The sequence below is a fragment of the Azolla caroliniana genome, unplaced genomic scaffold (genome assembly GCF_043228905.1).
Source record: "Azolla caroliniana isolate FFs.n. ecotype wild unplaced genomic scaffold, voAzoCaro1.0.p SCAF_13, whole genome shotgun sequence".
Lineage (NCBI taxonomy): Eukaryota > Viridiplantae > Streptophyta > Polypodiopsida > Salviniales > Salviniaceae > Azolla > Azolla caroliniana.
Window position 1 is genome coordinate 15,607,570 of NW_028230448.1, and position 21,789 is coordinate 15,629,358.

General features: G+C 38.4%; 2 protein-coding genes across 6 annotated transcripts; one reads left to right on the forward strand and one right to left on the reverse strand.

Annotated features, from left to right (window-relative positions):
• The first annotated feature begins 3,600 nt into the window (after positions 1 to 3,600).
• On the forward strand, positions 3,601 to 7,318 carry RAD9 (cell cycle checkpoint control protein family). Of its 5 annotated transcripts, XM_087329405.1 has the most exons (11): positions 3,620 to 3,758; positions 4,436 to 4,549; positions 4,643 to 4,762; positions 4,858 to 4,966; positions 5,033 to 5,287; positions 5,377 to 5,492; positions 5,573 to 5,637; positions 5,750 to 6,045; positions 6,125 to 6,278; positions 6,480 to 6,562; positions 6,717 to 7,318. In XM_087329405.1, the coding sequence occupies exons 2-11, from the start codon at positions 4,547 to 4,549 to the stop codon at positions 6,869 to 6,871; spliced, it is 1,356 nt and encodes a 451-aa protein (XP_087185531.1). In that variant the 5' UTR covers positions 3,620 to 3,758; positions 4,436 to 4,546; the 3' UTR covers positions 6,872 to 7,318. The 5 variants fall into 5 exon arrangements, with proteins under 5 accessions (XP_087185529.1, XP_087185530.1, XP_087185532.1 ...); XM_087329403.1 differs by lacking the exon at positions 4,436 to 4,549 and having other exon boundaries at positions 3,601 to 3,758; XM_087329404.1 differs by lacking the exon at positions 4,436 to 4,549 and having other exon boundaries at positions 3,601 to 3,758; positions 4,643 to 4,745; positions 4,931 to 4,966.
• Positions 7,319 to 7,517: 199 nt separating this feature from the next.
• Positions 7,518 to 14,494, reverse strand: LOC147856322 (ABC transporter B family member 15-like). The gene is made up of 7 exons (XM_087329402.1): positions 14,151 to 14,494; positions 13,737 to 13,791; positions 13,201 to 13,376; positions 12,226 to 12,683; positions 11,372 to 11,924; positions 9,167 to 11,085; positions 7,518 to 8,879 (listed from the first exon to the last, which is right to left on the reverse strand). The coding sequence occupies exons 1-7, from the start codon at positions 14,424 to 14,426 to the stop codon at positions 8,483 to 8,485; spliced, it is 3,834 nt and encodes a 1,277-aa protein (XP_087185528.1). The 5' UTR covers positions 14,427 to 14,494; the 3' UTR covers positions 7,518 to 8,482.
• Positions 14,495 to 21,789: the final 7,295 nt, after the last annotated feature.

A 21,789-nucleotide genomic window follows, 5' to 3' on the forward strand; every position in this document is an offset into this window, starting at 1 on the left:
CATGCAACCACAATATTACACTTTTACCTTTTCTCTTTCATAGCAACATCCACATTGAGTGTGACACCATTTCAAGAGCTTTATTGGACCATGGTAGTAAAGGATGATAATAACATAGAGACCATAATTGATTAGACCACCTTAAATTGAACATGAAAAGGCCATAATTTAGACCTCCAATACGTAAGCTTATCCTCCAATTTTTTACATCCTAAATATTCAAGGTGACCACAAATTATACTATGAGGCATTATCCTTCATAACCACCCCAAACCTAACATATATTGTTTTGTACATGAAATGAGGTCATATTTGTGCATATTCATTCTCAGCATTTGAAAACATTTCCCACACATAACTTGTCTTACTAATATTTCCACGATTAGGTGACAAAAACATGATACGTTCGGCTTGGAGAAAGCAAGGAATGTACAAAAAACTATGTGTGGTTATTGTATATACTTATCAATTCGGCCATGATGAGAGTACAAGCGAATCAGTTGGTATATTTATTTATCCAACACAACTTTTGTAGTTCTTATGATTTTATAATACCAAGGCGTACCTTTTTGAAAACAAAAAAACAAAAAAAAAGCATGATAAGTTCGCATATGATAGCTTGAGCCTTGTACAATGCATGGCTTCACTCATGACAACCTCAATCCAACCAATTCTTACTCCACTACTATACTATGTAATTTAACGAGAATAGGATGCCTGACAATAGTGAATAGTAAAGGACTAATTGGGTGCCCTTGTCTAATTGATCTTCAATTACTCCTCCATTAAACATCAAAAGTAAAACAAAACCTTCACTTATATATATAGAAGGTACCTTCTATATTGCTTATGTGTGGGAAATGTTTTCAAAAGCTTCCCCCTATCAATGAAAAAGGCTTCCATTGTGTAAAGGAAACAATAGAAGGTACCTTTGGCAAAAGCTTGATCAAACCAATATTCCAAGAATGTGGTATATCTCATATTGCCTGCACCTTCTAAATAAGACCGTAAATGTTCCCTTCAACTAAATTACATATTTCTTAAAGGGTTAATATGTTAATCGGTCTTGCCTAGGGCTCTTACCATCAAGATATGACGTGACCTTTTCCACATCATCCTCAACATCCAATAATTGTGCTACATCGTGCAATACATGAATTTTCAATCCTTCCAAAATAATATCTCTATCATTCTTAATAATATCATGACATACTTGTATATTAAACAACAATCCATAATATTCCACACATTTTTTCATGATTTTTTGAGGTTCCAAACACATCATGCCATGCGCCCCTAATCTTACAATATCATCCGATGTGTGATTCACGAAGATCGTGGAAAATTATGTGATTGACGAGTATCATCCTTCACTTCATGTCTTAAATGATGTGGTCTAGTCTGTTGATATCTTTTCATTTTAAAGATCATGCATTGCAGAAATAAATATTTCTTGATATGTATCCCGATTCCCAACAACTTTGCATCCCTTGGCCAATACTAAATAGATTAACTATGAGTTACACCAAACTAGCAATTTCACCATAAAAGACTTGATTTCTTTCTCCCTCTAAAGAGATCATGAAATCCATAATACTTGATGAACTTCTAAACATTTGAAACAAAAACTTCTCATACTTCATACCCATCAAATCAAACATGATAGAAAAATACATGAATCACTTGACACGTATACTCATGAATACCTTTGCATTTGAAAATGATAAATTAAAAACCTACAATGGTTTTTGTAGGAATTCATGGAAAAAACTAACACAATGGTATGTGAATTTAAAAAATTAATCATTGAATTGCTTTAAGGATGTAAACATGGTTGAGGTAGTACTTTGTTCAACATGTGATGGTAAAAGACAATGAAGCAATGGAGGTAATGATATTTTTTAGGGAAAAGTACCAGGATAGGATACCCCTAGAAGTTCGTCTATTTACCAAAATGCCCCTGCAAGTTCCAATTTTACCAAACTACCCCTATGTCCAAAAAAATAGACCTTTTTAAGTAATTATACACTCAAATCTTTCGTAAATAGGGCTAGTTCGGGTCCATTTCTTCCATCTTTGGTAAATAGGGCTTGTAGATTTGAGTGTATAATTACTTTATAAAGTGTAATTTTTTGGACATAGGGGTGGTTTGGTAAATTTGGAACTTCCAAGGGCATTATGGTAAATAGAAGAACTTCTAGGGATATCCGGGTACTTTTCCCTATTTTTTATGCTTATGCAATGTAAAAAAAATGACATTGAGAGGGGTGATAGACGTTGGGACCATTTGCAATGCATGACAAATGAATATGAAAGTTTTTGATGAATTTGTTGATAATTATTAATGAATATGCAAAGGTCCAACTAGACAATAAGGATTTTTTGGGAGCATTTGCTATTTGCTTTGATGGTGGGTTCTCTCTCTCTCTCTCTCTCTCTCTCTCTCCATAAATAGTAATGTACTAATTGCAAAATTCGAATTAAAATAGATGGAATATGATATCCTATGGATTCACCAAAAAAATCAATCAATCAATCAAGGGTTCTCATGACATCCCTCATCTCTAGATGCCTCGTTATGGACTATATACGCATATGTGATAGGGGCCAATCAACAAATCCCTTATCCCTACCAACAAATCCCTTATCTCTCCCTTGACAACCAACTTGAAGTTTCAATAATGAAAACTGCCATACGAGTATGCCAGTCAGTCGTCAAATGTGTCTTTGAACCCCACATTAAGCATAAAAACAAAGGCATTCCACATATGCCATAATCCCCTTACCTTAAATATTGAAAGGCTATCTCAAAATGTGGAGAATGCGTTCTCAACTACACATTGCCAAACACCCATTGAAAGGGAGTATTTCAACACCACTTATAGAATCCCACACTATAGATATGGATTTCGTGATAGCCTTGCTACTAGACAATTGATAAAATTACGTCGATTATGTTCCTTTAAAACCGGTGCAAAACCAACACATTCTGCAAGCAATTATTCGGTGTCACAAAGAAGCTCCTAGAGGTAATCCACCCACCATGACCCTCCAAATAAACACAATAGCTTTGTAAAGGAGATTAGATTGCCACCCTATTCGTACCACTTATTGGATCTTGTTATATTCCTTGTTCTTTGTTAACTTATATCCACCATCAATGTATACCTATAAAAAAGTTTACAATATGCATGATTAGTTTTTATTTTGGCAAGGATTTTTGTGACATACAAATCTCCAATCTACCTCAAGGCATGACCTTACTTAGATTCGGAATTGGTATTATTGCGAGTCTCTCTTACCTTGCTAGGTCGCCATTGAGATAGGTTCTCGCAGAAACTCTTATAGTCAATAGTATGGTCCCCTCGGTGGTGAAGATTGCCGCTTCTCTCGGAAATGGTTGCCTAGTCTCTTTGTGCAAGCTTTCATGACTTGCAAGACATGAGCCTTTTGTGTGTTGTAAGCACAAGAAGTCTTCATGTTCTCCTCTATTGGACATTGGGGAAAGGAGGGGTATTTCGGGAAAGTTCCCCTCAGAAAATAAAATTCCCCGAATTACCCCTCAAGTTTTCACAATAGAATTCGAAATAGTGTTTCCCTCACAAGGAGGAAGAAGGTGCAGACAGACACACAACAACAGACTGGGACTTCTCATGGAGTGTTCGCTTACAGGTAACCAGATCAAGGCTTTCCACAGAGCTGTGTCGTGCCTCGCCAAGATCGGCAATGAGCTTCTCATGGAAGCTCTTCCTGATAAGGTTAAATGCATCTCTCTCTCTCTCTCTCTCCCCCTCTCTTCTTGAACTTAATGATAGAAAACCGGGAAGTTACATTGATTCTCTGGAATTTTCTTACTATGGATATCCAGTTCTGGTACCAAGTAGATTAGTTTGAAAGAAATCGCAGGTCTTCACTTCACCGTCATAAAGAATTGTATAAAATAATCTGGAACTATGGAAAAAGCACCATGCATTTACCGAGTCTTTTGTTGGAAATTATATATTTCTGCTGAATTTTCATGCCTTTATAAATGTTTCAAATCAGCAAGCTCAAAATTTCCACCAGCGTTTTAGTGAGTGAAGACATCTTTGTCCAGAGCACTGAAACTCATTTTGACAAACACACCTAGAATCTATCCTGACTAGTTGAAAATTTATATATTTTGGAGGGATTTTTATGCCGCTATAAAAATAAAAAATTTCACCAGCATTATTGTAAGAAAATACACCTTTTCTGAACTATAATACTCATTTTGATGTAAACAGCTAGAATCTATTCTGACCAGCCCTTCTGTAAGTGAATGGTCTTTAAATGCACCTTTAACGATTCGTTAAACTGTTCAGATAATGGTTTATGCATATATGTAAATCTTTCCTTGTACATAACTTTGTAATGGAATTGCTGCAAACACCTGTAAAATTTATCTCAATTTTAGACTGCTTCATGGGCAATTCCTTGTGAAACATAATCTATACATCTTGCAATGGTCTCCTCTCTGAGTTAATAAAGTGTTGGAATTGAATGATGATGCATTATTCGAAATGGGATGGTTCAGTTGAATCTACATCAACATGAGTAGAAAACCAACAATTCCTCCTTTCTGAATTTATGCGTTTAACATACGGAAATTCTTTTTGAACAGCTCACTCTGCGAACTCTGAATGCGTCGCGCTCAGCATTTCTGGCGATTCCGTTTAAAGCTTACTTTTTTGATGCATACCAATTGTTTATTCCACTTGTACAGTGTAACGTTCTTTTAAAGGTGCTTAATTGCTTGTTCTGCCAATATGCTTTTTGTTCTGCATACGAGTATGGATAATGGAGCCCTCACATATGCTGTTATGTTGAACTTTAAAGGCTGTTTGCACTATTTTTAGAATGACACCTAGCAGCATGGAACGAATAACAATTATTCTACCTGATATGGCAGCTACAAAATTGCAGTGGACTTTGGAATGCTTGCATGGTATGCCAATGCTTACAAGTAACAATTGTTAGTTAAATGCATGCTTATGGTATTTGCTTGTGGTAGGCATCAGGAAAACATACTGGATTACCTGCACAAATGACCCTGACGTGCAACATATTTCTTTGGATCGTAAAAGCTGCCCTAGCCATCTTGTTGTTAAGCCAAATGATCTGAACCGCTTGCTCGCAAACTTCCAGTTGTCACTTCAGGAAATCACTCTCATTGCCACAGAACCGTCACCATTATCTTCGTTTAGCACAAGAACGTCTTCAGAAGGAAAAGCAATTGAGCTGAGGAGCTATATTGATCCTGTGAAAGGTGCACTATTTATTATGTTCTAAAATATAGCAGGCTCTCACCATAAGATTTTTGTTTATGTATCTCTAAAACTGTTGACTGGTTTCCAGAAACCAACGATCCAACTCTGCATACACAACTTTGGATTGATCCCACTGAGGAGCTGCAAGAGTACACACATAGAGGTGATGCTGTTGATGTAACATTCAGCCTTAAGGATCTCAAGGTATACAATGTACATAAGCATATAGCACCATAATTCAGACTAAAGGTCTGGCTTTCCAACAAAGTACCTTATTTTCCCAGGCATTTCTTGCTTTCTGTGAAGGATGTGAAGCAGATATGCACATGTACTTTGAAAGGGCTGGCAAGTATGAATACCTATTATAAGTACTGCAATCCTTTTTGTTCAGGATGATCTATGCTGTTTACGCATATAAATAATGGGCTTAATATTGCTGTGTGGATCTTTACAAATGCCAGGCCAATTCTCCTTGCACCAAGATTTGGTTTGGATGATTCAGATCATGCAGATTTTGATGCCACCCTCATGCTAGCAACAATGCTTGGCTCTCAACTTGGAGATGCAGAAAATAGTGAGATTGCTCCTCCTCAAGTCACCATGAATCCAAGAATAATACCAGAGGTGAATGATACGGCTCTAGATAATGCTCTAGGACCCAGATCTTCTTCTCAGAATACACAACGAGTTTCAATACTGTCGACCAAGTCCACTGATGAACAGTCCAACCATACAAAAGTATGGTCTGAAATATCTGGTATTGGCCAACCTGTTTTACTGGAAAAAGTTATAATCCCCATTTCACTGGAGTTTGAATTTAACTTGCTGATGTCCAGGAAGTGCCACAAAAAGTTGGGACCATAGGGATGTTAAGAGAGGGCCTGAATGCATGCAAAAATGTAATGATGCTAGTGTGGGAAACGTTGCTGCCTTAAAACTGAATCAGATGAATAACGAACATACTACATGGCTAGGCAGAAATGTTTATCAGTATCCTCTACTATATCTATTTGATTGTCTGTGATAAATAAAGAATTTTCTAAATTACAGAACTTCTACGCTGCATATCTTGGAGGTATATAATCATGTGCATTGCATATTCTCAGAAATACGACTCTTGATGAGTATGAACTCAGTACTTAGGTATATAGCATGACTATTTTCTGTAGTTAACATGTGTTATCCTCAAAGATTTTCCAGTGCTTCACCAACATCATCCGCTTTTTTGATGAGGGGTGACCTACCCGGGGTAACAGAAGCACATGGAGCGACAGGTTAGCGGCCGTAATTTCTGGAGGCTTTCTTTTCTCCAGTACTTCGTTTTATTGATGAAACTGTCTTTTGGTTACAGGTTAGCGGCCATAATTTCTGGGAACTTTCTTTTCTCCAGTACTTCGTTTTATTGATGAAACTGTCTTTTGGTTACAGTTCAACAACATTCCAGCATGCCAATGAGTCAAAACATTACATTTGCCAGAAATCCAGGCAACTGGTTAAATGCAGATACTGAGGAGGAGGAGGAAGAAGAAGAAGAAGATGTGTGTGTACAGTCGACACCACCACAAGAAAGGTGCATGATGTAATATGTTCTGCTTGAGGATCATGTAGTGCTAACGATGTTCTGTGATCTCCTCCAAACTTCAATAGTTCCTTCTCAGTACAGTGGATCTTTAATCACTCCTGAAAACTGATGAAGGATGAGATATATGACCAAATACAGGCTCTTTGGACCGATAGAAACCGTGAAGGATCAATATATCCAGTTGATGCTACATATCAACAGTTGCCACCCTTTCGTTGAAATTATCCACTCCTGATACTTCTTATGCGATCACATGATAATGATGGGCAAATTAAGTAATTGTAAGTAACCTTATTTAAATTTTCTGTTTGGAAGTTTCTTGATTTGGCCTTCTATGTGATTTACTATCCATTTGAAAATTTCTTCAGCGAGAAATGGAACTCTTATAGACACGGGACATTTACTTTACGAGATAATATATTGTTTGTGAGGTTTCATATGTGAAAAACCCTTGATCCATGCTTATTAGTGACATTGCAAACAAACTCATGCTTTACCTTCCCATATTATATGGTATATTAGTTACATTGCAAATAAACTCGTGCTTTCCCTTCCCATTTTATATGGTACTTTATTGATATTCGAAGAGACGCATAAGCCAGAATCATGAAGTGGAACGCATAACTTTAGAAATGGAACTAACAAAATCAATAAAGATAAACTTCCTTGTATAACCAGGTTTATATACAAATACGAATGAGTGAGTATACATCCATCCTATAGGGTAGAAGCTGATTGTAACCAAATGACTTTCTCCCTAGTTTTTGGTTCAGAGAGAAAAGACAACCTTTAAGCTCTTCGATAAGAGCAGAGTTGGAGACTCTAATAAATATGTGGGTTTTGAGGTTGGCAAGAGTAAAGCTTTATTCTCTGCAGTAAGTTTTCTTACATGGTATGTCTTCAAGTTGAGTTTTCAGATGGAGAATAATGCTGTTTTACTGAATCAGGAAATTCTTTTTGTTTTGGCACCATTTTGCCGGAGCTCCAAGTTTCTTCTTATATGCTTATACCATGCAGACTGAAGCTCAATTATGAATGGAAATAAAATGATCAATTCTCATTGTTGTGTTCCTGACAGGGCACGAGTTTGTAGATGAGTTAAAAGAATCATTTTGTTGATTTTTGTTATTGGGTTGATTGTTTTGAGATTAATATTGTCTCTCATACAGCATTTTGGTTATGATTATATCTACAGCCTGCTTGCAAACCCTTCCCTGGTGTCTGTAACGTTATTGTCATAAGGATGACTCCTATCACAGAAAAATTCCTTACAACTCTTATGGAAAATGGGGCTTGAATCAAGCAAAGATTTTTTTCAAGTTTCATTGATGATGCAGTTCTCAAACATCAGGATTATCTTAAGGGAAATTTCTAAATCTAGTGATTGCAGAGAATTAATTAAGAAGTGGTATGGTAATTCTTGTTCAGAAGGGAAGTTATAGAATCAGCCGTTCAATCTCTTCAATTTGTTCATATACCTGTATGTAAGATTAATAGCTTCCTATTAGATGGATGTTATGTGATTAGCACAAGCTATGTTGTTTGACTGGGGCTAGTTTTGTATTGCCAATATGTTTATTTGATCCCCTAGGGCTAGAGTATCCATGGATCACTAGGAAAGGGAATGAGGAGGCACAGGAGAAACATTCAAGTGGTGTTGGAGCTTGACAAGGTTAAAGTAGACACCCTTGTCCCCCTTGGTCATAAGTTCTGCATGGGCACCAGACTCTATGATGGTGCCACCCTGCAGCACTGCGATTGTGTTACAGTTGAAGATGGTGGAGAGCCTGTGTGCTACCACCACTGTAGTCCTCCCCACCATCATCCTCTCTAGTGCCTCGTGTACCACTTTCTCTGATTTCACATCCAGTGCGCTCGTTGCCTCATCCAGGAGCAGAATCACAGGTTTCTTCAGAATTGCTCGAGCTATGGCTATCCTTTGCTTCTGTCCCCCTGACAACTGTACCCCCCTCTCCCCCACATTCGTCTCATATCCATTCTCCAATGCACTGTTAATACCAACAATTTAAATTAGTTCTTTGTTCGCAAGAAGTTATAAACATTGTCACATGTGGAAATAGCACACTTCTCTCATGTTTCCCTATAATATTAAACATTGTGAAGGCTAGGAACTCCATAACCCATAGCACACCTAGTTAGTGTGCTACATCTCACTTACAAGAGGCTAATGTTAGGTCCTAATTGGCTATTTGGGAATCATATTGTGAAAATGAGCTACATTGTACCATGTGGAAATATTTCCTGTGCATTTATGGGAACTTGGATGATTTCTTACCTAATGAAGTCGTGAGCATTGGCAGCTTTGGCTGCCTTTACAATCTCCTCTATTGTAGCAACATCATTGCTGTATAGAATGTTTTCTCGAATGCTGCCCTCAAATAGAGTTGGCTCCTGGCTCACCAGAGCAATGTGCTTCCTGAGTGTGCGAAGGTGATACTGGCGGACATCTTTTCCGTCAATCTTCACTTTTCCTTTAGTCGGATCGTAGAACCGCTCAATTAGGCTGATGATGGTGGATTTTCCAGAGCCGCTCTGGCCCACGAGTGCCACACTTTGTCCTGCATGGATATGCAGGCTAAAGTCTTGGAATACCAGAACCTTGGGCCTCTGTGGGTAAGCAAAGTCTACGTGGTGGAGCTCAATATCACCATTCAAATGCTCTGGTTGATCTCCATTGGCATCATCTGGGCTGATATTACTGATTCGGTCAAGAATCTCAAACACGGAGTCCACTGCAGCTGCACCTTTAGCTATATCAGAAGTCATGCTACCTGCTTCAGCGATGACTCTTCCAGTGCTGATTAGAATGAAAAACGTCCTGAACATCTCGACGGAAGTGATTAGACCCTCACTTACAAGACGAGCACCATACCAATAATCCAGTGCTAATGAAAAGAATGAGATGAGTTGGGCGCTTCCTAGTCCTAGTCCACCGATAATGGCTTGACGAGTGGATGCTTGGGACGATTTCTTCTGCAGACTCACATAAAGCTTAAGAATGGTAGGCTGAGCACAGAATGCAGCAACTGTACGATGATGCACCACTGCTTCCGCTGCTAAGTTGCTTGAATCTTGCTGCATGCGTAGAGCCTGTTGGGACATAGTTTTAATAAGTACCCGACGGCTGTAAAAGCAGAGAATGATGAGAGGCTGGCATGCCATGATGACAAGAGCAAGACGCCAGGCTATGACAAGGCCAAAGCTTGTTGCAGTGACGATGGACACAAAGGTAGTGATTATGAGCGACCATCGGTCACCCACTAGTGATCTGACAGAATTGGCATCAGACGCAAGGCGGGTGCAGATGGCACCACTGCTGTTTTCTGGGGCGTCGAACCATGCCACTTCAAACTTCAAGATGTTTATCAGCATTTTCTCTCTCACTCGCTTCGTGAGTTTCTCTCCCACCACCGCAAAGTTGTAGTGCTGGATAGCATTTGTGACAAAGGAAGCCAAAGCCAAAGCCACGAAACTTAGACAGTAGTTCCTGATGCGGCGAGCCTGCTCTCCACTATCAGTCATGTAGAAGGTGACAATCATGCCACCAATTGTAAAAGCAAAAAGAGGTTGTATGATGCCAAAGAAAGCTGCTCCAACAGTGCCCATCAGTGCTTGGCGCCATTCGGGTTTATTCAGCAATACCAGTCTCCTGAAAGAGGGAGGCAAAGGGGAATTGTGAGTCTCCACTTTAAATTGCTCTTCTGAGTGGCATCCATTAAAGCTTGAACTGCGGCTGATACAGCTTGAACTGGTAGTCTGGTTCACCATTCTTGTATTTCTGGAGGACCTTTGCTCAGATTGATCAGTAGACTCTGCATTGGTGATAAACTGTTGGTTGACATTAAGGTTAAAACTATTTATGCTTTTGGTGCCACTGGCATGGATGAGCTCGGCATAGGCGGAATCATCTTTCTGCATAAGGTTCTCATGCTGTCCTGTTTCAATGACTCGCCCCTTCTGCATGACAGCAATAATGTCTGCATTTTGAATAGTGGATAGACGGTGGGAGACAAGGAGAGTGGTGCGGCCGACTGCTGCCTGATGCAGGGCATCTTGAACAATGTGCTCAGATTCTGCATCAAGGGCACTAGTAGCTTCATCTAGGAGCAAAATGGGGGGATTTATGAGCAGGGCTCGAGCGATGGCTATGCGTTGTTTCTGCCCTCCAGACATTTGTATTCCATGTTCACCAACCTGCTTTCATTAGAATTGTTTTTTAGTTATTGAAAACATCTCTCAAGCTAGAAAAGGAATGACAAGACAGTCTAGACATTTTCCTATGTTGAAAACGGACCAGTTTCCCCTAGTCTCAATATTTTAGCTTTGTAGTCAAGGCTTAGTAGGCCCACATGCCTCCAATTGCACCAGGTTGGTATGCTACGACTCAACTAGATAGACACTCATGATGCTAGGTCCTAATCTGCAATGTGGATACTATAGCAGGAAAATATCATCAGACTTTTTGTTGCATAGTGCATACCTGGGTGTCATAGCCTTGGGGTAGTTGAGAGATGAAACTATGGGCATTTGATTTCTCGGCAGCTTCAATTATCTCGTCCATGGTAGCTCCTTGTCTGCCCAACAGGATGTTATGCTTGATGGTAGTGGCAAAGAGGGCAGGTTCTTGACTGACGAGGCCAATCTGTGCACGAAGCCATGGGAGATGAAGAAGCTTCACATTGGTTCCATCTAACAGAATTTCCCCATCAAGTGGATCATAGAATCTCTGGATCAAGGCAATGACAGTGGATTTGCCAGAGCCACTACTGCCAACAAGAGCTGTCGTCTTGCCTGCGTGTACACTAAGAGAGAGGCCATTGAAAATCATGGTATCAGGTCTTGCTGGGTACGCAAACGTCACATTTTTGAGCTCCAAGTTTCCCACTACTGTGTCTAGTGCCTTGTTCGGTTTTTTTCTTATGCATGGCTCCTGATCTATGGTGGGTTTTCGATTTATCATTTCCATGATCCTTGCTCCAGCAAGGCTTGCCTCTGAGAAGTACTTCAAATTTGGAAGACAATTCCCTAGTGAGCTGCCATAATGATGAAGCTATGATTATACAAGTTAGCAGCAACAATGCAGATGATGTAGAAAAAGAGCCATTAAACAGAATGCACTTACCTTTTCGATGGTTACTACTGTCAGTGCAAACTTATTATGAAGGTGTGAGCAAACTAAGTAATTAGGATCATCATAATTACATTTACTGTCTATTGAGCTAAGTTAAAGTGAATTGTAACACATTTATATCTGAGAGTCAATACTAGGGCAGCGATTAGTTAGCATTGTTTTGGTGCATATCATAGATAAAGAATTTAAGTGAGTGGGCTTACAGGCCTCCAGTGATGGAAACAAGGCCGGTTGCTATGACGTTACCCCCATTGAGGCCATGATGGGAAACAAGGTTGTTTCCATACCAAGCCATGAAAGCCCAGATGGCAAAAACAACACCATTGCTTCCGACGGTGAGTCCCTTGGCCAATCCTTGCTTGAGCCCGAGCTTGATGGTTGTTTCTAAAGCATTGGAGAAGAGGTGGAGTGTCCTCTCTTCTCCCACAAATGAATAGATGGTTCGAATAGAGGATATGGCCTTCTCTGCGACTGTTCCTGCCTTCATGTACTCTTCTCGAATCTTTTTCACCACCTCTGCCAGTATCCTGCCATATAGAATCCCTGGTATCACTAGCAGTGGTAGAAAGGCTATTGTTGTTATTGTGAGCTTCCATGCCATGTAGAATCCCACGGTATAGCTTGCTATGAAATTCGATAGATTCATGATGAAATGAGGGACCTGCAATTGTATAAATTGGAGGGGTTATTAGTGTGTAGTCGACTTGGTGAATTACTCCAATATACCAAGGTCTCCTAATCTATAGCTCAAACCAATGTTTGTTTTTTGCCTGTGATCACTGTCATTGGTAGATTCAAGAGTAAATAGTTTATATTGAAATTGGTCTAAATTGTCTTGTCCAAGATATGAAGGCTATAACTTATTCTATGGTGGGGACGATATTCTTGCATCTAATCACATTTCTAGAGTTTACAGTCATCATTCAGTTATTCCCAAGCATCGTGCTCAAGATAAAGCTAGTCGGTCAATGCTCTACTTTAGCTTAAGAATCTTATTAACTAGTAACCTGTAACCTGAATGTTATTTCTACTTAAGAAAATGATTGTCAAATTCAGCTCCATCAACTAATTAGTCCACGTATGTGCATGGAAAGATTGAATGGAATATTTCATCAGGGTGGACTGAAGGATTCGATTGCAATCTAAATTAGAAGAAATGAGCTTATAAAAATTACTACCTTTTCAGCAATGACCTCTTGAATCAGCTGTGAGTCTGCTCCGATGCTGCTGATGATCTCTGCGGTGTTAGATTGCATGTCGAAGAAGCTTTCATCTTGCCTCAGGATGGCTTTCAAGTAGAGGCATCGAAGCCGAGAAGCTTGCCTTTCACCAGTTTTGATCCATGATGATGCCTCTGATATAATATGTCAACGTTAATATTCACAAGACAATGTGCAGAATTAGCCTCCAAATCCACACGACAAAAATTCTGATGCACAACTCCAGACAAGTTACATGCAATCTTTAACGGTATGGGTTCATGTAGGTGAGGTGGAGCATACCTACCTAGACATGTAACGATCTACCTTAAGTCACAAGAAGTTTGAGACATTGTGTCATGTGGAAAAAGCCCACTTTCCATCATGTTCAAATTAATAAGTGTATAATATTCTTCGGAAGGATACCACTGTTTGGGATTCTTAGTATGAAAATTGGCAGGAGTTCTTATGATAGAGTTAAATTGTTTATTAATTGTGTATGGTCTATAGTTTACCAAGGAAACATGATATCCCCACAGTGAACCCGGCATAGACGAAATAGATCATGACCTGCATCCATGAAACATTCTATTAAAAATTTAACAATATAGTTATATCCCTTTTGCCCTTATTGCATTAATTACCATGCAATGTTTTCTGGTTGATAATCATGCAACTAAAATAAACACGGCATGATTGTGTTGATCAATTACAATTATGCACCTAACACAATGTACATCTAACTTACATTGGTTACTCATAGTTATGTGTCTTCTATTTAGATGATGCACACCAAATTTGCATGGTCAACTTACAATGTTCTATTCTATTATTGATAATTTTAAATATATTAATGTCAAACCCTTTTGTGTATTGGAGTTGAGATTAAGGAAGATTGCATGAGGATTGAACGAAGTTTAGTCTATAACCTTACTAATTTCGTCCATGAGCGTTGGATTATTGGTCAAGGGGTGGGTGGACGCATTACCAAAGGCATCGAAGATGCCGATCATGATGAGCATCATGGTGGGCACTGCGATGCCATCCCCAACACATCCAACAAAGCCTAAGGTCATCAAGGCTAAATCTTTGGTATCTGCATACTGAAAAATTGTGAGGAAGGAGACAGGATAAACAAGTTTCAGTTTATTGTCCTCAAGGATTGTTTCTTTATTTGTGGATTTAGGTGGCTTTAGATTTAGCATGGCTCTTTTTGAACTCTTCTAAACCTCTCTTCTTCTTCTAATAGTTCTTGTTCATTTTGTGTGTTCAAGTTGGTTTCCCTCTCTATATATAACAATTGGACTTTAAAGGTATCCATCCCGATGTGTCCAACTATTCATATTTAAACACAATTTTTTAAGTGTGAAATGAGCATCGGGTTCTGTCTCCATTTGTTTCATTTTTTTGATTGTGTCACATGTGGCCTCCTCGATTTCTTACAAAAAAGCTTTTAATGTATATACTCTTTGCTGAACAACATTATTACGATCACTTTCTAATTTTCGTTAAAAAAGAATTTCCATAGTGCATTTCATGGGTAAGATCTTGGCAAGATCATCAAATTGATTGACGGTACGGAGATTGAGATGTATAATGCACTGTGGTCGTTGCAGCGCACCCACCCATATTAATTTGATGTAAATATCTCTTATAATTCGTCAAATAGGCCTGAAAACTTTTTGAGAGTATAGACACGTTTCGTAAAACAATCCTAAGAAGAAATAGAGTGCTATTCTTGGAAAACATGAAATCTTAATGTTTATTCGAATTCTTAACAAGTCATTTGGGCAATTTAATTGAGGATGGAGAAGCCATTATTTGATTCCTTGAAATGTGGAAAGATGGGGATCTATTAACCACCAAATGACCATGAATTCACCAAGCCATTATGTATCCATTATGTAGTCATTCTCCAAAGTTCAAACCATTTTTATTTAGTATATCATGAGGTTCCTTAGTTGTTATCACTTAATGGATAACCTTTTCGATCCATAAAGAATATATATATATATATATATATATATATATATATATATAGAGAGAGAGAGAGAGAGAGAGAGAGAAAGATATATTAACGTCTTCTAAGGCCAAAATTGGCCCATGAGACAAATGGTTTACAACAAAAAAGGAGATATTTACCCATTCATCGAAAGTAAAAAATAAAAATAAAAATAGAGTTTTAAGCTAAATAGTTCTAGTAAAATAACAAACATGTTCTATATAAAAAACATGTTCTACAATGAAAATGATGTTATACTAGGCCTAATTTCATTTCCATCCAAATCTCTCGAAGAGAAGCGGCAGGTCAAAGGGTTTCGATGTGGATGTGGTCCGTGGTCCCAGTGTAAAAGGTACCCCAACCATAGCTTTTAGTCGACATAGCTCACATTCCCTTATCTTCTTAATCTTCTCTACTCCGTGTCGACTTGTTTTGAAGCCCAACATCCGAGGGCGTTTGGTTGTTCTTTGCATTTCGGCTTCCTCAAGAGAGAGGCTGAGCGGCGTAAGTGTATCCACATCCATTGTCTCCCCTTGTTCCTGAAAAATTACACTAGTTACAAGTTGATGAATAGTAAAAGGGTTATGATTAACACTTTGTAATTTATTCTCCCTATGTTGTTTTAGCTCTAAGATATACCTACATAGTCTCTTTACATCCGGGGTATCTAATAGTTTGGAGAGAGTGGGAGAGGGTCCTAATATGTCTTCATATTCCACTCGTATCTCGGCATAAGTTGGGGACTTGCATGTGAAGTGATACTCATCCTCTATCTCTATGTGGCACAATCTACATAGACTTTCCTCTCTAGGGACTCTATTAGCCCGACCATTCTCAATTTCAAGTTGGTGAGATGATATCCTAAGTTGTCCAATGGCCACCCTTAGTGCATTTGATAAGAATGTATCTAGATATCTTGGTCGTGTAATAAAACCTAACTAAGAGAAGTGCAAGAAATGTTCCTTATAGTACAACATTTTAGATGGGAGTGGCTCTCGTGGGGTGATCCATTTATATCGAGTGTAAATTTGCCATATTTCTTGGCATATCACCTTATTACGGTCTTCATGAGATATTAGAGTTTGATTAGCCCCATGATTGTACTTACGGGGGGGTAGGTTATTAATGTCTATGCCGTTTGCAAGTAACCAACTCACCACAGTGCTATACCAAGAGCTAGTGTCTCCAGACGCATGTAGGGACGAGATATCCTATCTTGTGGTTGGCTATGTATCCAATGAATAAAAACTACCACTTGAAAAAGTGCTTCGACTAACATTGGGGGCAGACTAAACTCTGCTCTAATAATGTCATGTGGTACTGTCGATTTGGTTCGGAGTTGATGTGATAACATCATCACCAAAGGTCTTTCTAATTGTGTCCACATGAAAGATGGTAGACCTGGAGCCCATACTACTTATGCATACATGAGGGAAGGGGTCATTAATAAGTCGAAGAGCCATCCCTTAGTCCGTGGCTCTTGAAAGTATGGTTGGTGGCATTGTCTCTCTAAGAGTGAGAGGATGCATACCCTACATTTTGTTCATAAAAGGAAACATATTTTCCAATATAAAATTAACCTTGTAAAACTTTTTCATAGCATGGACTATTTTTAGGTGACAAGAAAACAATGTGTTTGGGCTTAATTAGGAAGTCATAAGTTTCCTAAGGTGTGGATTGTGTCTAGTTGTCTTCATAACAATATCATCTTAATGGAGCAGCTAGACGGTCCCTGACGCAATGGTTGGCGAACATTGGGCATCCTTGACGAGGTGCTCATTACCTTTTGGAAGGGTCTCTGGTGTCTCCACATGCCTGAAAAGATCAAGCTCTTTTGGTGGCAGATAGGTCATAATGTGGTTCCCGTTGGCGAATGGCTAGGTAAACTTGACGGCCCTATAGGTTGCCCACTTTGCTCTTCACCTATTGAGACTCTGAGACAATGTCTGTGGGATTGCCCTCAAGCTCAAAAAGTATGGGATAGAGTGACTCGCCTCCTTACGGCATGTGAAGTGGAAAGACCAACATCATGGAGCGTTGCGGCTTGGATCGATCACTCCGTTGATAGGTGGACGGATGCCTTCAATGCAGATAGTTGGTGCTATGTATGCACGAGAGGCAAAATCGTCAAGATCCGTTTTGAGAGAGTCTTGTAGTCCGCATCCCCTAGGTTCCCAGAAATTTGGAAGTTGCAGTTTTCACCCTATGGTATGTATGGAAAGCACGTTGCCTAAAGGTCTTCCAAGATCTGGTACACCCCCTAGAGGAAATGATCATATGGGTATATGGTTCGCGCTTATCAATTGCCTACGAGGGCAACGATATTTGTAGCCACTCCAACGACGTGGTCATTGCTCGGTTGCGCTGTTGGCGGAAATGGCGGGACACACCCATGGTGACGTAAGGAGGAAGTGGCTCGAGGTGGAACTACTAGCCCCCACACAGGTTGTTTCCTACTCACTTGCCACCCTCCCTTCGCTATAGGCCCCAGGAGTCAGTTCGTACTGGCCGACACTGAAGGGCACCGCTTTTAGCTATAGGTATCTACTTACATTAAGTAGTCAATTCGAAAGGCTAGTACGTAGTCTCATTTTCTTGAACTTGATTGGAGGGTGATTCCCCGATTTATGTATAAGCCTCCTTGTATAGTCTCTTTGTAATAATCCTTCTTAATTAATGGGAAAGTAGCTTCATTTGGGATAAATAAATAAATTATATCATCTTAATGGAAAACCCGCAAACACACCTAAGGTGTGAATTGCATTTATGCATCTTCATAACATCTATGAGTTATTTAGATTCATGTAACAAGAGGTTGTTCTGTATAGACCTTATTGCGTGGTCACAATTGTGCAAGCACACATTCAAAGTTATAGGATGTGATTAATGAGAAACATGCACACATTGTTCTTTTATCAACCAATGCTTCCAATGTATACTCGAGAAGAAGTATGCACACAACGAGTATTTAAACGGTTACCAATGCTTCTTATGTATACACAAACTTATGCGTTTTGAATCAACCAAGGCTTCTTATATTGTAGTTTCCATGTGCTTGTTATTACTTATGTTTGAGCTAAGACCAAATTACTTATTTGTGTTGTTTCCTCAACAACCACCTCCTATACTTTAGCCTTCACCAAGGCACTCTTATATGCCTTGTAATGATCACACTTTAAGGAAGTTCGCTTAGATTTCAAGTTCTTCCAAAAAATATAGGCCTAAATACAATGGTAGTGCTTCAAATGTTTATATCAATCTATTAACAACACCATCAATAATGAAGTTGACGGGTTTATTTTCATTTCCTAAGGCTTTTGCTAGATTTCTCGACATACGACCATCCTCATAAAAAAACATAGTTTCAATGAACAACTTCATAAGAAATAGTCTCGATGCACAACCTCGTAATTGCTTAGGTTTGCGATGTAGCAAGAAGCATAATCCTAAAGTAGAAGGATATGCACCTAATATTTGTGTGCGATAATCTTCTACATTAAGGTTGAGCCCTATTGAAAATAACTAGAGATTCAACAATCAAATTGGAAATCGGCAACGGTTCGGTTTAAGCTTAAACGGTTTGGCCTTGTCCAAACCAAACCGGATAAGCCTTAACCAATTGAGAAGTTTTCAAACTTGAACAAACAAGAAGAAGAATCTAAAAGTAGAAGGATATGCACCCAATATTTATGTACAATAATCTTCTACACATTAAAGTTGAGCCCTATTGAAAATAAACAGATATTCAACCATTGACTTAGAAATCAACAACGGTTCGGTTTCAACTTAACTGGTTTGTCCTTGTCCAAGCCAAACCAGTTTGGAAGTTTTCAAACTTGGACCAGGAAGAAGGATAATCTAAAAGTAGAAGGATATGCACCTAATATTTGTGTGCAATAACATTCTACATCAAGGTTGATTTTTGTTGAAAATAAACAGAGATTCAACCATCGAGTTAGAAATCAACAATCGTTCCGTTTCAGCTTAATCAGTTTGGTTTAGGAATCGGTTTGAACAAATTGTTTAGCCTTAACCGGTTTGTAAACTAGTTTTGCCCTATCCAATTCGGTTCGGCTTGAGCTTTGACAACCGACTCAGTCCGGATTACAATGCTCAAGCCCGAACCGAGCCGAACCATTTGAAAAAGGTTGAATGGCTCGATGTAGGCTTGAACCAAACTATTGTCAACCCCTACATCAAGTCACACAATTAGTCATCATGGATACTATGTCTAATTTTCACCATCACGATTCAAGCATGGGGTGTGTAGTGCCAACTTTGGGACAATTGTTGAATGTGTAAAATAGTGGATAGGTTGATTGTGTGTTCCCACTTGCATATCTATGAGGGATATTCCTATAGGTATCATCACTATTTTATGAGCTTCCAAATGAGTCAGCTTTGACTTACTTTGGCTAGTTTGTATGGAAAACTTGAAGTCATGATGACTACTAGAGGGGGGTGTGCAACTAGCTTTTGTTTACCATTTGTTTGTTCAAGCATCCCTAGTTGATGAGTTTTTTATTCATTCATGAACATGCCAAAATTATCGTACAACTACGGCTTTTTCGTTCACTTGTTTGTAATGAATCGCCATCCTCTTCATCATTTGTACGTCGTTGTTCATTTTGTGGTGATTAGCCTTTGCCATAGTCTAAGAATTAATTACCTAATCCAAGGCTCTCTAAAGTCTATCCAATTTGTACCTATTTTGTTAAGGCTTTTACGTAGCACCGTAAATTTTCTCTTCAATTTGTATTGGACATAATATTCTCTCTTTGAAAGACTATGAGGCATGAGTGTAATGTTTGAAAAGGCACATAGCTCAAAGCGCGAGTAGAAGAATATTCGGAAATCGTAACTTTGACATTAACAACAGAAAAGAAAGAAATAAGTGGACAACGAGCTTTAAAAAAGAAAGAGGAAGAAAAATAAGGATGTACTGCTTTTGGAATTAGAAAAGAATAAGGTAATAGCACTAGAGCATGCCTTCCCCTTTTGGGCATCCTAAATACCACATGTCTAATTGAACATTACTATCATAGTAGCTATCCCACTCTCTTTCTTGGATATGTAACACATTCCCCATTATTTTATATGTTCTCTAAACTTAATAATGGGCTCTTTTATGGACATAAACTAATGTTGGTAACATCTATCGAAATATTCTCTAGAATAATACATAGTAATAAATCTCATGTTATTATTATAATTGTAGATGTCTTCGTTTTTCATGGGATCACTCAAATCTGGTGGTATGTAGTTACAAGAGATTAATTGATGTGATATGTGGTTATGTGAGATCACTCAATGTGCCCACTGCCAACCACATGTCCATATCTTCCTCTAAGTGGGTGTCAACATTCAAACATCTTCTCTCCAACAAATAATGCAAATGAAGATATTTATAGAAAAGACAAGCTATCGACCTCATCAATTTCTCAATAGGGATTTATTAAATGACAAGAAAGTGATAAACTAGGGGTGTGAACTAGGGATGCACACAATTGAATCCATGCATGTATTAAAGTAACCTATCGTAATTTGGTATGGGAATATGAGTGTCCTTGTCTAGAATCACAAAGGATCTACAATTTGCTATATGCTCTCTAAAAACATATTCTAATCTTATCTCTCCACTGATGATTTACAATTTTCACTATTTAATATTTAATATTTATGGACAATGCTGCATATTTTTGTTGTTGTCTAGTACTCCATACAAGCTCAATTTGTTTTTGTCTCAAGATATGTGCCAGCCTATGATGATGCATATTTCTACCTTAGTAAATTTCTGTTGCCTTTGAACATGTGTGATACTAGGAAAATTTGTGAGAGATCTCAAGGGCTTCTAGACCATGTATAACACCCTTTTGATAAAGCTATGAGTGTAGCAATATAAGATATGGGACACTTGTATTATTGTTTTCCAAGTTAAAGAAACCAATGATGTTACATGTTGTAGCCATATAGACTAGTTGGTCTACTAAAAATAGATTTTTTGATTAAATGACCCTAGCAACAGCCACATAATCGCTATCTCTAATTAATCATTTTGCATAGAATAAATATAGTGATATTTCATATCACCCACGTTCTTATCATTATAACCATTAGCTTGCATATAATTAAGTATGAGATTGATAGTCTAGTATGTAAAAGATCTAATTTCCTTTTAATCTAGTACTTACTTTTAAAAGATCTAATCTAGTACTTACCTTCATCCTACAATTTCTAAAATGCCCCTAGAAAGTTGGCAATTAAGCAATATCTTGCACAACCTCCTTACTCAATGTAATGAAGATGATGCTCGCGCCTCTTATCAAACTTGTACCATTTTTTAGGCCATACCACAATCTACTAAATACATAGACTAAAAGACAACCTGAATTGAGCTGAATGATTTTCAGCACTAGGCCCATATCAGGAGCTGCTGTTTAAATCCATTTTGCATTTCATAAACCTAAAGGCTCTAGACTCTCACGTGCATTTCCAGGCCTATTTTAAATTATTTGTTATGAATAAAATATAGCCATTTTATATTTAATATATGTATGAATTCTAAG

Bases quoted from the DNA above. Each gene is read 5' to 3' on its own strand.
- LOC147856322 (XM_087329402.1), bottom strand. From the start codon at position 14,426: ATGCTAAATCTAAAGCCACCTAAATCCACAAATAAAGAAACAATCCTT. The intron at 11,925-12,225 runs GTAAGCCCACTC...TCATTATGGCAG, and splicing joins GTTTCCATCACTGGAGGCCT to CTCACTAGGGAATTGTCTTC. The intron at 11,086-11,371 runs GTATGCACTATG...TAATGAAAGCAG, and splicing joins CCCAAGGCTATGACACCCAG to GTTGGTGAACATGGAATACA.
- RAD9 (XM_087329403.1), top strand. From the start codon at position 3,654: ATGGAGTGTTCGCTTACAGGTAACCAGATCAAGGCTTTCCACAGAGCT. The intron at 5,638-5,749 runs GTATGAATACCT...TACAAATGCCAG, and splicing joins TACTTTGAAAGGGCTGGCAA to GCCAATTCTCCTTGCACCAA. The intron at 6,563-6,716 runs GTTAGCGGCCGT...TTTTGGTTACAG, and splicing joins AGAAGCACATGGAGCGACAG to TTCAACAACATTCCAGCATG.